Source organism: Polypterus senegalus, chromosome 16 (genome assembly GCF_016835505.1).
Source record: "Polypterus senegalus isolate Bchr_013 chromosome 16, ASM1683550v1, whole genome shotgun sequence".
NCBI classification, from domain to species: Eukaryota; Metazoa; Chordata; class Cladistia; order Polypteriformes; family Polypteridae; genus Polypterus; species Polypterus senegalus.
In genome coordinates, this window is record NC_053169.1 from 57,694,010 (window position 1) to 57,708,200 (window position 14,191).

Sequence of the window (14,191 nt, forward strand, 5' to 3'; positions counted from 1 at the left end):
TGTTTTTTGCCAGTGCGGCTTTGACATCATGGACCATAAGGTGCATACTAATTCGGCAGGAACACTCAATAAAACGGAATACAAAAAAGTGATGGTGAGATACGAAGAAAGGAAGATTTACCAGCGTTTGTGTGTCAGCTTTTATCCCCCCAGATAAGAGAATATCCAGTTCCATTGTCTCAAAACACCACTCACATCTACAGTTATTCCCAGTTTTAGATAAAAACTAACAGCGTCAGATCTGGGGTGGGGGGTGGATGTTGTATTGTGATTGTGACTGACAGAATAATAGTTTAAAAAAAAAAGCTAACTTTTACAAGTGCCATAAATTTACACCGACTGTTACAGACACAAATCAAATGTATGTTTTTATTGTATAATAACAATAAGAGCAGCTTACTACTAAAAATGGTAAATTTGTGGGGGAGCTGGTTTTGAACTTGTGACCTCTGGATTATAAATCAGAAGTTCTTACTGCTGCACCACGGTAACTGTTGGATTATCCTTGCACCTTTTGTGAAAGTGTTTATTTGTTATTTGGACTTCAACCTTCACACATTATACAGTTCATGTCTACATATTGTCACTTATTACTAAAACATGAAAAACGTTTCAGTTTTAACAATGTGTTTACATAGAGAGAGATTGTTTTAGACACGGAATACACATGAAATTTACCCTGTACAGTTAGCTCACTCTCAGATAATCAAGGCTTGAACTGGGAGAACTTTTTGCCCTTTCTGTAGTGGTGGTGGTGGTGGTGGAGGGGGTTGGGGGGCGCGGTGGTATAGCTGTTTGCTGCTTGTGCTTATCAACACATTTACAAGACAAAAGACACTGACAGAGAGGTGCAAAGTGAATTAAGGTGGGCCTGGATTACAAGTATTTTCATAGACTTTGGTAATTCTAGTGTTAATCCTTAATATTTTCCAGACATTAAAAGCTGCATACGTTTGAGAGGGTGGAAAAAGGTGGTTATCGTGCAGAGATGCCATAGATAAAAGCTTCTCTAACTTGAAGTGCTTCCTACATTGGTTCCGTATTCTGAGTGAATGAAACACAATTGGGTTGTTAGTAAATTGGCGATGACTTGTATTTATTGGGTTACAAAGCAAGGAATATAAAGTACTGGAGGTTTTTATTTATTTTTTTTTAGAACCAAGGCTGTGTATGTTCATCTATGTTTGTCCTTGTCCAGGTTTTTATAGCTTGTATATTTGCCACCCAGTAATAAAACTGAAAGTTGGGTAGAGCCATGCCACCTTCTGCCTTAGGTCCTGTAGGGTTGCCCTTTGGATACGTGGATGTTTTGAATTTCAAATAAATGAGATTATGATTGAATCTGAATAATTAAAAAAATATTTATTTATGTATATTAGAATGTTTTGAAAAAGAAAAAGAAACTTAGGAAGGATATTCATCTTGATAGTGTTAATTCTTATAGCTGAAGTGAGATGAAGGGTAGACCATTTATGCAAGTCTTGCTTAATTTTTTTCATGCAGACAGCAGGATTTTGTTAATGAAGAGCTTTGTTTTTGTGATGTTTACCCCTAGGCTATTTAAATTAATCTGAAATGATAAAAGGGAATGTGTCCAATGTAATATTGTGTGCTTGAGAGTTCACTAGAAAGAGCACACTTTTATTCAAATTAAGTCTGAGACCAGAAATCTTTTGAAATTCTGTTAGTGCTGTTAGGACTGCAGGCACAGTATTTTATGGATTTGATATATTATACAGTACTATATTATCTGCATATAGTGAAATTTTCTTTTCAAGTCCTTCTCTGATAATCCCCTTTTTGTCATAAGCATTTCGACAGTGAACTGGCAGTGGCTCAGTGGCAATTGGAAAAATCAGTGATGATAAGGGGAATCCTTTGAAGTAATCTGAAATAATGTTGTTAATACAAACTGAAGCTGGTTGGTATACAGTAGTTTGGTCCATGCATAAATGTTCGGGCCAAACAATTTCTCCTATGTAGTGAAAAGGTAGTTCCATTCAACCATATCACAAGCTTTTTCTCCATCCAACGATATCATCATCTCTGGGGTGTTAGACTTTGTGGGTGAATATATTACACTAGCTGTGTAAGACCGTGGTGTAAAAAGCCCGCTGTCCTAGAAACGATTGAAATCGTCAGGAAAAAAACTGAAATGTAGAGATGTCAGCTAATTGAAAGGAACTAATCTGGACATTGCTCTCCTAGGTTTCATTTTGCTGATGTGCTCGCCTCGCTTGTGTATTAGTGACGGGAGGAAAAGTAAAAGGGATACCGTTTTGCTGATGTGCTTGTCTCGCTTGTGTAAGAGTTTCTCTGTTTTCTCTGCGGTTTTACTGTGGCAACAAAGTCACTTTCTTCTTCCAACTCATTAACTTGGAGCTCCCTTGCCGGCTGTCTGAGCTTCTTGCTGTAGTAGCCTCGCACTTCCGGGCAGGACAGATACACACATATACACTTCCACGTGTAGACATCTAGTTTTCTGTTTCCTCAGAGTTGGAGCCCTTACCCCGATTCCACCTCTCACTTCCGGGCCGGATAGACACACACACTTCCACACATAGATGTTTATATATAAGTTTAAAAAGGTGTCGAAGATTGGAAACAATGTCTATCTTTAATAAATCCAGTTTGGTCTTGTGATATTACGGAAGGAAGCACTTTCTCAGTCCTACTAGCTAGGTCTTTGGAGTGTATCTTAACATCATTATTCAGAAGTCAGATTGGTCTGTATGATGCACATTGTAATAAGCCCTTATTTTGCTTAGGAAAGACAGTAATTAATGCTTGGCAAAAAATTTGAGGTAGAATTGTATTGTCTCTATTGTAGCTTCTGTAAATGTTGCTAATAAAAGGAAAGCTAGCTTAATTGAGCATTTTTTATAAAATTTGTCTGGGGAGCCATCAGGGCCTGCTGCTTTCCCACTCTGAAATAAGTTTATACCATCTGTTTAATCGTGATAGTGCCAGAGGTTTATCCAGTTCATCTGCTCTGAGAGTATCTATTTCGGTGGTATCTGTAATGTATCCAAAAATGCATTAGGTTGTGTCTTGTCTTCTTTAAACTAAGAATAATATAAGGACTTATAGTAGTCTCTACATGTGTGCATTGTATTTTATGGTCAATGATTTTGTCCCCGTCTGTGCTGGGATTGAATTGCGAACTTCCTACTTGTGAATTTGTTCAGCTAAGATCTTATTAGCTTTCTCTCCATATTCATAGTAACGATGTCTTGATTTAAAAATGAGTTGTTCTGTTTCTTTAGTTGTGAAGTGGTGTAGTTCTGTATGCAGAGCCCATATTTTCCTATGAAATGCATCATTTGGACACCTGGCATGTTTTGATCATTTCTGGTAATTTCACTGATTAACTCTGATACCTTCTTGATTTCCATTTATTTTTGTGGGAAAGATGAAATAATCTGTCCTCTTCAGAAAGCATTCAGAGTTTCCCAGAGTATTCCTGCAGAGACTTAAGAGGATGTATTTGTCTCTAAAAAAATTGATTTTCTTGGATATAAATTTTATACAGTTCTCGTTTTCTAATAAAAATGGGTTAAGACGCCAGCTGCGAGATGAATATGTAGGGCATAGCTCCATTATCAAAAGGGTGTGGTCGGAGATAACAAGATTTAATTGTAGGCAAAAAAATTATCTATAAAGAAATTATCAGTTCTTGAGTAGCAGTGATGTACTGGTGAGTAGAAGTAATATGCTCTTGAGTTTGGGTGTAGAAATCTGCAGGGGTCTGATAAGTTGTGATCAATTATAAACTGTGCAATTGTTTTTGCATTGTTAGATGCCATCACCCCTGTGGCAGGAGACCTATGTAGGTCTGGATTTAAAACACAATTAAAGTCCCCAGCCATTATAATTTTTTGAGTATTTATATTGGGAATAGATGCAAATATGTTTTGGATGAAGTCCCTATCATCCACATTGGGTGCGTAGATATTTATCAAAATCACTTTACAGTTAAATACATTAACCCATGACAATCACATATCTCCCTTCAGGATCAGATACTACTACATCTGATACTACATATGAGATTGTTCTTTATATAAGAATTCCCACATCTCTAGTTTTCTTTGTAAAGTTGGAATGGAATATTTGGCCAGTTCCGTTTCTATTCTGCCGAAACTGATCCTTGCTTAATAAGTGGGTGTCCTTTAAAAATACTATTTTAGCATTTAGTCCTGTTAGATGAGAGAATACTTTCTTTTTGTCTCCCCATGTGAGGCTAGATCACTGTGACGATGCAGGTTCGTTGCATGCATCTATTTTCTGTCTGGGAGCCCTTGAACCCGTCACCGTTGGTAATGTCACTGATGAGCTAAGCAGTGAGAGAACAACATAGCAAGGGGATGGTGTACAAAAGTGTCAAGTGCTTTTATTAAAAACAATCAACAAAACAAGGTGTTCAAATGAATAGTGCAGTGCCTTCTAAACAGTCTTTAAAATAAATAATCCAATAAAACCAGAAGTGAAAATGTGGAGGTGAAAACAATAGAAAAAAGTCTTCTTAAAAACGACGAGGTTAAAATACAGCAGGAAGCATTCTTTTAAAAACAACAACAAGCCTGGTGCCTTTTTACCTGCTCCCCCGCTTCCCCCATCTGGGCTTCTCAATAGGGGAGTTGCTCTACCTGCAACTGGCCTTCTCTCTACTCCCGCTCTGGTCGGTCGCCTTTCCGATCCCTGGCTCTGGTAGGCACCACCGAACAGCAACTTGGGATTCCCCAACGACCAAGGCTCTCACACTGGGGACACCACAACCCAAGTCCCGACTCCTGATGCCTTACGCGGAGAGTCATCTGCCTTCCGGTCACTCCCGCCCTTCATAAAAACACAGCAGGAGCGTCCACTACTGCTACTCCTCGGGTGTCAGCCTAACACCCAAGCTCCCCGATCAGCTGCACGCTAGCCATCGCTCGCTCGCTCTCCCGTACCGGCTTCCTCTCTCTCCCTCTCTTCACTGCTTCCTGCTTTTCCTCCTGGTACCTCCCATCCATTCTTTCTTTTTCTCTCTTTCCTCCTGCAACCTCCCATCCGTTCTCTCTTTTTCTTCCTTCTCCTCCCTTTAGCCAACTCAGGCTTCTATTTAACTTGAGGTCATTGCAGCTGTGGCCAATCAGCAGCCCCAGGAACAATCAAGGATGTGGACAGTTTCTCACCTGTGAACTTAAGTGAGAAACGCCCATATCGCTAATCGCCCCGAGAACTGCTTCAGACAAACAACCACCACGCCCCCTCACCAAGCCGCGAGCGCTGTGATTATTTATTAATAAAAAGCGGCCCTTTGACGGAAGCTGTGGAGCCACTATACCACAATCACATTTCACTAAGTCTCAGTCCTCTGACATAACTAAAACAGAGCACATCCAAAATGAAGCAAGCCCCTCAGCAACGGTTTATAAGGATTAAAATAGAAATCTCTATTTTATATGTATGATGTTAAACACTCCCCAAAAAATAAATAAATAAATAAATAAATGTACACATGCATACATATATACGCATATAGTTGTAATTAACATATAAACAAAACGTGGCAGAGGAAGAAATAGGATGTATAATTATGGTACCAGTATCATTGCAAGCAAATCAAACTGCAGTTAAGATCTTCTTTGCCATGCCAGGGCTGGATGCGACTCATGATAATATTTAAAAAAAAAATGTCAGAATCCGTTTTCTTAGCTCTTTTTCTGCTTCCTCTGTAGAAGTTAAAATATAGAGCTTGCCTTGAAATGTCCACTTTCAGTTTGGCAGAATGCAAGAGGCGGTATCTGATCTTGACCTTCCGTAAGTGCTGTTTAATTTTGTAAAATGCGGCATGTTTAGCAGCTGTTTAGGGTGACAAATCAGGGAAAATATGAATGTGGTTATTTTCAGATATAATCTCTTGTTTCTGTCTGAGAAGTAACATTATATGTAATTTAAATTGTAATTTTTCAGTTCACACAATGAGAGTCCTAGGTTTTTAGGTATTTTATCAACGTATGCAGTAAGCTGCTTTTATCTCTTTATCTAATTTGAAGTCCTCTCCAATTATTTTAGAGAATATTTCAGCTGCAATTTCACTGGGTTTGGACCTTCACGATTCTCAGGGAGACCCTCAATTATAATTTTATTCCTTCTGCATCCATCTTCCAGTACAGCTAGTCTGTCTGAGTACTTTGCATTCAGAATATGCAGCTGTTGCTTTTTCGTCAGCAGTAGATGCCAGTTGTTTAGCTATTTCAATTGAAGTTGTGAATGCTTAACGTCTTCCAACTGAGCGACAAGTGTTCTAAGTTTCTTCTCAAATGCATTTTCCTGTATTTTTTCCTCAATTTTTTTCTAGCATACCTTTTAGAGGTTGCCTCAAAGCAACCACATAAACATTTTTCTTGGTCTTTAATATCCTCAAGCGGCTTCTCGTTTGTCTTGTGTATGTTCTTTATCTCTTTCTTTATATCATTTATGTCCTTCTTTATATTATTCTTGAGCCCTTTTATGTCTCCTCCCCCCGTCCATATACTGTAGTTGAACTCCCTCGGGTTGAGTAAATACAGGATAGCTCGGGATGATAAAAATAAAAACAGAAAAAATAACACCGCTGCTAACGGAGTTGCGTTTCAGACGTCCATCTCCCAGATTCTAGATTATCAGCCAATTCACCTGTTCCAACCCAAATCATTTATATATTTTAAAATAGCAGCAGCCCTAGCACTGGCCTCTGTGGAACTATACTATTAACATCTTCCAATTCTGATAGGGTACCTCAGAACATATCATCCCTCTTCTTGTGTCAGAGACACTTTTGCATATATCTATCAACAACACCCTGAATTCACAGCTTGTCTAGTTTAATGCCCAAACCCTCTCATGTGGCACCTTATCAAATGATTTCTGAAAGTCAAGATAAATAATATTATATGCTCCACTTAGATCATATCCTTTTCTTGCTTTCTCACAGAATTCCAGCATGTTGGTAAAACAGGACCTCCCTGTTCTGAACCCATGCTTACTGTTGAGTAAAACTCCTGTTCATGTGTTGCTCAGTCCTATCCTTTATAATTTCTTTGATTAATTATATACAGTAATCCCTCGCTATATCGCGCTTCGACTTTCGCGGCTTCACTCTATCATGGATTTTAAATGTAAGCACATCTAAATATATATCACGGATTTTTGCTGGTTCGCGCTTTCTGCGGACAATGGGTCTTTAATTTAGGTTACATGCTTCCTCAGTTTGATTGCCCAGTTGATTTCATACAAGGGACGCTATTGGCGGATGGCTTAGAAGCTACCCAATCAGAGCATGTATTACATATTAACTAAAACTCCTCAATGCTATAAGATATGCTTCCCGCGTGGCTTGTTTTGTTTGCTTCTCTCTGTCTCTCTCACTCTCTCTGCCTGACGGAGGGGGTGTGAGCAGAGGGGGCTGTTTACACAGTGGCTGTTTGCCTAGAAGATAGGACGTGGTGCTTCTGTATACTTAAAAGCACGTATTGATTTTTTGATTGTTTGCTTTTCTTAGCGAGCGCTCTCTCTGACATTATCTGCTCTTCATGGTGCTCCTTTGAAGATAAGATATGTTTGCATTCTTTTAATTCTGAGAAAGAACTGCCATCTCTGTCTTGTAATGAAGCACAGTTTAAACGTTTGACTAAAGGGTGTTATTTCATGTCTAGAGGGCTCTAATAATGTTAACAGTGTGGGAGAGTTTTTAAGGGTTTAAAATATATAAAAATAACCATACAAACATATTGTTTCTACTTCGCGGATTTTCACCTATCGCGGGGGTCTGGAGCAACCCCGATCGAGGAGGGATTACTGTATTTAGAAGGTCGTAAACAGGTTTTCTATGCTCTAACTGCGAAAATATTCGATTTATAAATAAAGAATCCTACTTCGCGGAAATTCATTTATTGCGGCAGAGTCTGGAACGGATTAACCGCGATAAACGAGGGTTGACTGTATCTTTCTAAAGAACACCTGGGCCAGGTCTGCTGCATCAACTGGCATCTCCCGTAGATGGAGGCCTCACAGAAAACTGCCTCATCCAAGCCATCCTCTAGAAAGACCAGCATCCAATTGGATATTGGATTACTAAAACTGCTCAAGTTTTTTTTTTTTTTTATTAAAATTAATTGAGTTAAATTAAATGTTACAACTGAAAAAAATTTTGAACCTTTAGATCTCATAAACTCCTGTAATTTTCTACCACTTCCTGCTGTTTCCTTCTATGAGGTTTACTTTACTTTTCTCTCATTCGTTACTTAAATGTTTTCCATTCTCACCATTTGTATCCCTTTGTATTAATGAACCCCTACGCTGTCGTCCTCTTAACCACTCTACTTTCCCAAGGCTAAGAACTGTTCAATCTAGAAAAACTAGCTTACTGAATATCTGCTGCCTCACCAATGCTAGTTTGAATACAAATAACAAGATCAAGTAACTTTTCCAAACGCTTCCCCAAATACTGCTCCTCTGCGGGGAAAAAGAATTTTAAAAACCCTGTAAAAATTTCTGTACGGCTCTTTAATAACAACCAAAACACAGAGATTAGAGGAACAAAATGTATTTTTTAATTAACTCTCACACTACAGAAAAGACAAACTCTGAGCTGTTTCTCTTTCGTTTCCAGGCATGACATCCACACGTCAGTCAATTACCTGTACACTTTATGGCCGACATGCGGCCAATTTGACATACAGCCAAATTGACAGTCTCAAACAGAGCAGTAAGTCAGCACATGACTGCACATACATAGAATACTTGAATTCTTACTATTGACTGTTCAGCAACCTTACGTCCTGTGGATTGAAACTGTTCTTAAATCTAATGGTGCAAGTACCAATGGCGTTGTACCATTTGCCAGTAGGAAAATGTAAGGAAAGTTTCCAGGATGACTGAGTTTTTTAATTTTATTGGTTGCTTTTTCTAAGGCAGTGAGTGCTGCATAAGTGCTGTTTAGAATGCAGCTAGGTGCTGATAATGTTCTATTCCACCTACACCATCCATTCAGTGTTGTGTACAGTAATCCCTCCTCGATTGCAGGGGTTGCGTTCCAGACCCCCCCGCGATAGGTGAAAATCCACAAAGTAGAAACCATATGTTTGTATGGTTTTATATATTTTAAGCCCTTATAAACTCTCCCAAACTGTTTATAAATATTCCCCGCACAGTTATACAGCATAAACCCTTTGTATTCTCTTAGTTATTAGGTAAGATTCATTGAAATTATGTATGTAAACACACTGTTTATATACAGTAAAACCTAAATATTATTTTAAAGATATTGAGTGTCTCCAATATCACATATGTTACAGCCATTACGATAGACAGGCCACCAGCAATAAATACGTACAATGCAAGAAAAATTGTATACAGTAAATGTACAGTGACACTAAACTCACATACATGTACTAAGTACTGTAAGTAGAAAATTAATTATGGTTACTCACCAACAATGACATGATGACTTGTTCGATAACAATAAGTTTAGTTTCACTGCAAAACAAAGGAAAGCGTTACAGTTCTTCTAAAGGAGCCTGTTCAGGCAACTGTGTAGCACCGCCATTGTTCTTCTTCAATTCAAATCCCTAAAGCAGATTCCATCCAGACTACTGCCTTATTACATCCACTTACAACTCGTTTTGCACCCTGGTTAAAAGGACACTGCGGCTGTAGATCTTCTATTCCTTTCCTACTTTTTAAATAAAAAGAATCGTAGCCTCATTGATGCCGTAATGGCATCCTACAGCGGTGTAGCTTTTCCCTTCCTTCAACATATCCAAAACGCTTACATTTTTGGCAATCGTTAACCTCTTTCATTGGCTCTTGGGCACGGCCCCTGAAGCAGTAGCAGGAGCATATCATTTTGGAGCCAAAATGAAGGGCTTGACTATGCACAAAGATAAACACAAAAGAGCACAAAAATTAACTCTACACAGCGAAACACATTGCTGAATGAGCGAGATGAGACTTCCTGGTTAACGCTGCAGAATCTAATTCAGTGCTCCGTCGCTGAGCCATTCAGCACACAGGAACTTAACTGCGTGCTCTGATTGGTTAGCTTCTCAGCCATCCGCCAGTAGCGTCCCTTGTATGAAATCAACTGGGCAAACCAACTGAGGAAACATGTACAGGAAGTACAAAGACCCATTGTCCGCAGAACCCGCGAAGCAGCGAAAAACCTGCGTTATATATTTAGATATGCTTACATATAAAATCCGCGATAGAGGGAAGCTGTGAAAATCGAAGTGCAATATAACGAGGGATTACTGTATTCTTGAACCAAGCAGATTCCATGCAAGGATATTATGCTACCAGTGAGGATGGTCAAAGTGTGTGACAAAGATGGAGAAATGTAAGCTGCACTCAGACATCTGAGGATATAGAGGCTGTGCCCAACAAGAAACAAAGTGTGTTGTCTCCACATTAGTTAGTTATTAATGGTCATTCCAAAAAATTTAAAGCTTCTCACTCTTTCAAATTTCATGACAAAAATTATGTTTTGTCTGTCAGTCAGTCATTTTCCAACCCGCTATTTCCTAACACAGGGTCACGGGGGGTCTGCTAGAGCCAATCCCAGCCAACACAGTGCGCAAGGCAGGAACATATCATGGGCAGGGCACACAAACACCCACACACCAAGCACACACTGGGGACAATTTAGGATCGCCAATGCACCTAACCTGCATGTCTTTGGACTGTTGGTGGAAACCGGAGGAAACCCACACATACACGGGGAGAACATGCAAACTCCATGGAGGGAGGACCTGGGAAGGAACCCAGGTCTCCTTACTGCAAGGCAGCAGCGCTACCACTGTGCCACCGTGCTGCCCCATGATGTTTTGTTACTAGCAAAATTTATACAATTGAATCTAGAATAAAAGCCTTTCTAAAGGTGTTTTTCTGTACTAATTCCACATCTGTTTGCCCAACTCATTATATTCCTGCGTGGAACTTGGGAGTTTGCATATACTCAGTAATGAGTGGATTTTGTGTTGTGTGTTTTCCTGTGGAGAAAATATAGAAATGTGGATAATGTTGTGTTTTGGTGCCTCTTCACCTGGAAAATAAATGTGACATGCTGCCTCTCTTGTACTTAATAATATCTTTTTTATTAGGTTAAAGTGAGAAAACAATATGTTTTCATTTGACAATATGATATTGGAAACCACCACTCTCTAGAAAGAAAGAAATTAATGAAGTTCTTACGTTTGCAAAATATAATAACCTTACACTAATTGTGAAACATTGTGTTGAGAGAATCATAGTTTGCGGTTTATTTATGGCCTTAGGAATTTGATATCTTCCAATCATTGTGGAAACAATAATTTCCTAGTTGTGTCCGGAAATTTGTTTCATGCAACACAGGAATAAAGTGAATTACAATTCCAACATACAGGATTTTTCTGTTTTAGACATTCAGAACCATTTTCCTTTTGAAATGAAGTGATATGACTAAAGAAAGCCTTTCATTTGGTACCTCCCAGAAGTATGCAGTATATTAACTAACACAGTTCTGAAAAGAGCAAAGGCTTAAAATACCTGCACGGTTCTGAAAAGTGTAAGGGTGCAGAATACCTCTCAAATACTGTGCAGGTCAGATGAAAGTTACTAAGTCATAAGGGTTCACATACTGTTTCCATCTTTGACCTTAAATATTTAAACAGTATGTTTAGTAAAGATATGACAGTGTAGTATTACTTAATTTCTGTTTTGTTAATTCATATTGGTTTTATTATGACTTTGATAAATGTCAGAAAAAAGTTGAGGAGCTATTCTTACTGAATCATGTTTTCTCACAACTGTTCATTGTTTACTAAATAAAGCATACATCTGTTTAGGTAAAAATTCAGTAATTTTTCTGCTCAGTTAAATTTATTAAAAAAAAATAAAATTTAATCAAAATAATGGGACATCTGTCCTTAAGTTTGTCATAAACAAAATATTTAAAATACTGTACATTTTGTAAGTTTGCTACGTTTTGAGTTTTTTTTTCCATAACAGCTTTTCTAGCTCAACAATTGTACGTGGAAAAAATATCTAGGCAAATAATTTTAATGATGTCACCCAGAAAAAAAATAATGGGTCTAATTATTGTTCCACAGTACAGTATTTTTTTGTAATTTTGAAAATCTATATTTTCATTGTACTTTGAGAAACTGTTGATTATTAGAACTGTATAATTTTGTTTAAATTAAATTTGATTTTGTTCACTTTCAGCTATGTGGTATGGATCAGTTGTGGGGAATTGCTCTGAGAGCTCAATCAGCTGATGTTAGTCGAGCAGCTATCCAGTACATCAACTCCTATTATATTAATGGTATGTTTTCTTTGCATAGCATTCTTTCATTTAGAAATAATTTAAATGATTTTATTACATTAGATCTTCCTTTGAAAAAAATGTTAATTTTATGTTTGTACTTTATCATATTAAATCATTCAAATGAGTTTTAGATGTTTTTAGGGGAGTTATTTATATTCTTCATTTACAGCTTAGTAACTTTTAAATTACTCAGTGTTTAAAAATTGCAATGCTGCCAGTATCATCTACTCTTTGTCTTTCTTAATGAAGATCAGTTTTCACTCTTGTTTAGAATATGGTGACATTGAAATGATATGCTGCACCATTACATGTATGGAAAATTAGCTGGTGCTTTCCCTAAGTATTGCTATATTTGGGCTTTGGTCATGTTTGTGGTGAGCTACTAACATTTTGTTTGTTACCTACTTTATAGTCAAATTCAAAAACCTTTCTGTTTATATGTCATAAATGAATATCTCCTTTATTGTAATAGTTTTCCTTATTGGTGGTGTTCATTAGTATATTCTGTGATTGCCATAATGACAGGCACTACCTATCTTTCAGATGCCTGCTTCTTGAAGCTCTTCCTTTACTACTGAAGTCATTTGTGTAGGGTCCTTTCAGTATCTGGGCCTAAAATCTTCTCAGAGATATGATGCAAGCACTTAACAAAATGACAGTTGAAATCATTCTGTATCGAGAGAATCATAGATGGTTAACTGGAAATCACTATTTTCATTTGAATCTACTCTTCTGATCACCCAAAAATAATAATTTTCATATTTGTTACTTACACTGTTTTCTTTCTGCTAATTGCTGAGAAGTTTTAATTTTACACAATGTTCTTGAGCAATGAATTAGGGGGTGAGATGGATCTTAAGTGCAAAATCTTCATCCTGTTTGCGCACTGTTCTAGTTTTCCAGAAGTATTTGTTTAATTTGACTTGAGCAGCAGTCGAAAGTAAGTGCCTTGCCTCTGATCTCTGGCTACTGAAACTGACTCTAGGGAGATGGGATGTGACCTTGCCTGGTGACAAAGGAACCTGAGCTAGTGTAGGAGGTAGATAAGTACCATCTAGATATACTTAGGCTCATCTCAATGCACAGCATGGGCTCTGGAACCAAACTCCTGGAGAGGAGCAAGGCTCTATTTTGCTCTGGAGCTTCCCGAGGTGAGAAGCATTGGGAGGGGTTTAGGCGTTCTTATAGCCCCCAGCTCTGTGTATGTACATTGTAATTTACACCATTGAACAAGACGGTTGCAAACTTTGAGTTGGGGGAAAAGCTGTGACTTTTGTTTGTTCTTATGAGCTGGCAATTTGGTCAGAGTGTTCAGCATTCTTGGAGACGTTAAAGGGAGTGCTAGAAGATGCTGTTACATTCTACTGAGAGGCCTTAAAACTTGTAGGCAAAGGCAGTGAAACCTGTTAGGATGTGGCGGGGAAGAACAGACTACTCAATCTGAACCCAAGCGACAAGTTATTGGACTTTTGTGCTAGTCACAACGTGTTCATAATGAACACCATGTTTGAGCATAACTGTGTTTATAAATGTTCTTGGCATCAGATCTCCCTAGGCTGTAAGGTCGATGATCAATTTCATAATTGTGTCATCAGACTTATGACTATATGTCTTAGACACTCAGGTGAGGACAGGGGCTGAGCTGTCAACCAATCCCCCACCAGGGCTGTGGAGTCGAGAGATAAATTCTTCAACTCCGACTCCTTAGTTTCCGGTACTTCTAACTCTGACTCAGACTCCTCTGTATTTAATATGCTAATATATTTTCCATGTTGATTGAAGGATGGCAACATACACGTCATTTAACCACAGAACTACTGGCTAGGGAGCTGACTCTCTACTGTATTGACCAGTTAAACA

At 38.2% G+C, this 14,191-nt stretch overlaps 1 protein-coding gene across 1 annotated transcript in view; it reads left to right on the plus strand.

The window, feature by feature from the left end:
* usp34 (ubiquitin specific peptidase 34) overlaps positions 1 to 14,191 on the plus strand; it is a 480,412-nt gene that overhangs the window by 226,009 nt on the left and 240,212 nt on the right. Inside the window, exon 23 of the mRNA XM_039738342.1 lies at positions 12,229 to 12,328. Within this exon, the coding sequence (XP_039594276.1) occupies positions 12,229 to 12,328 (100 nt within the window). The remainder of the gene's footprint in view (positions 1 to 12,228; positions 12,329 to 14,191) is intronic.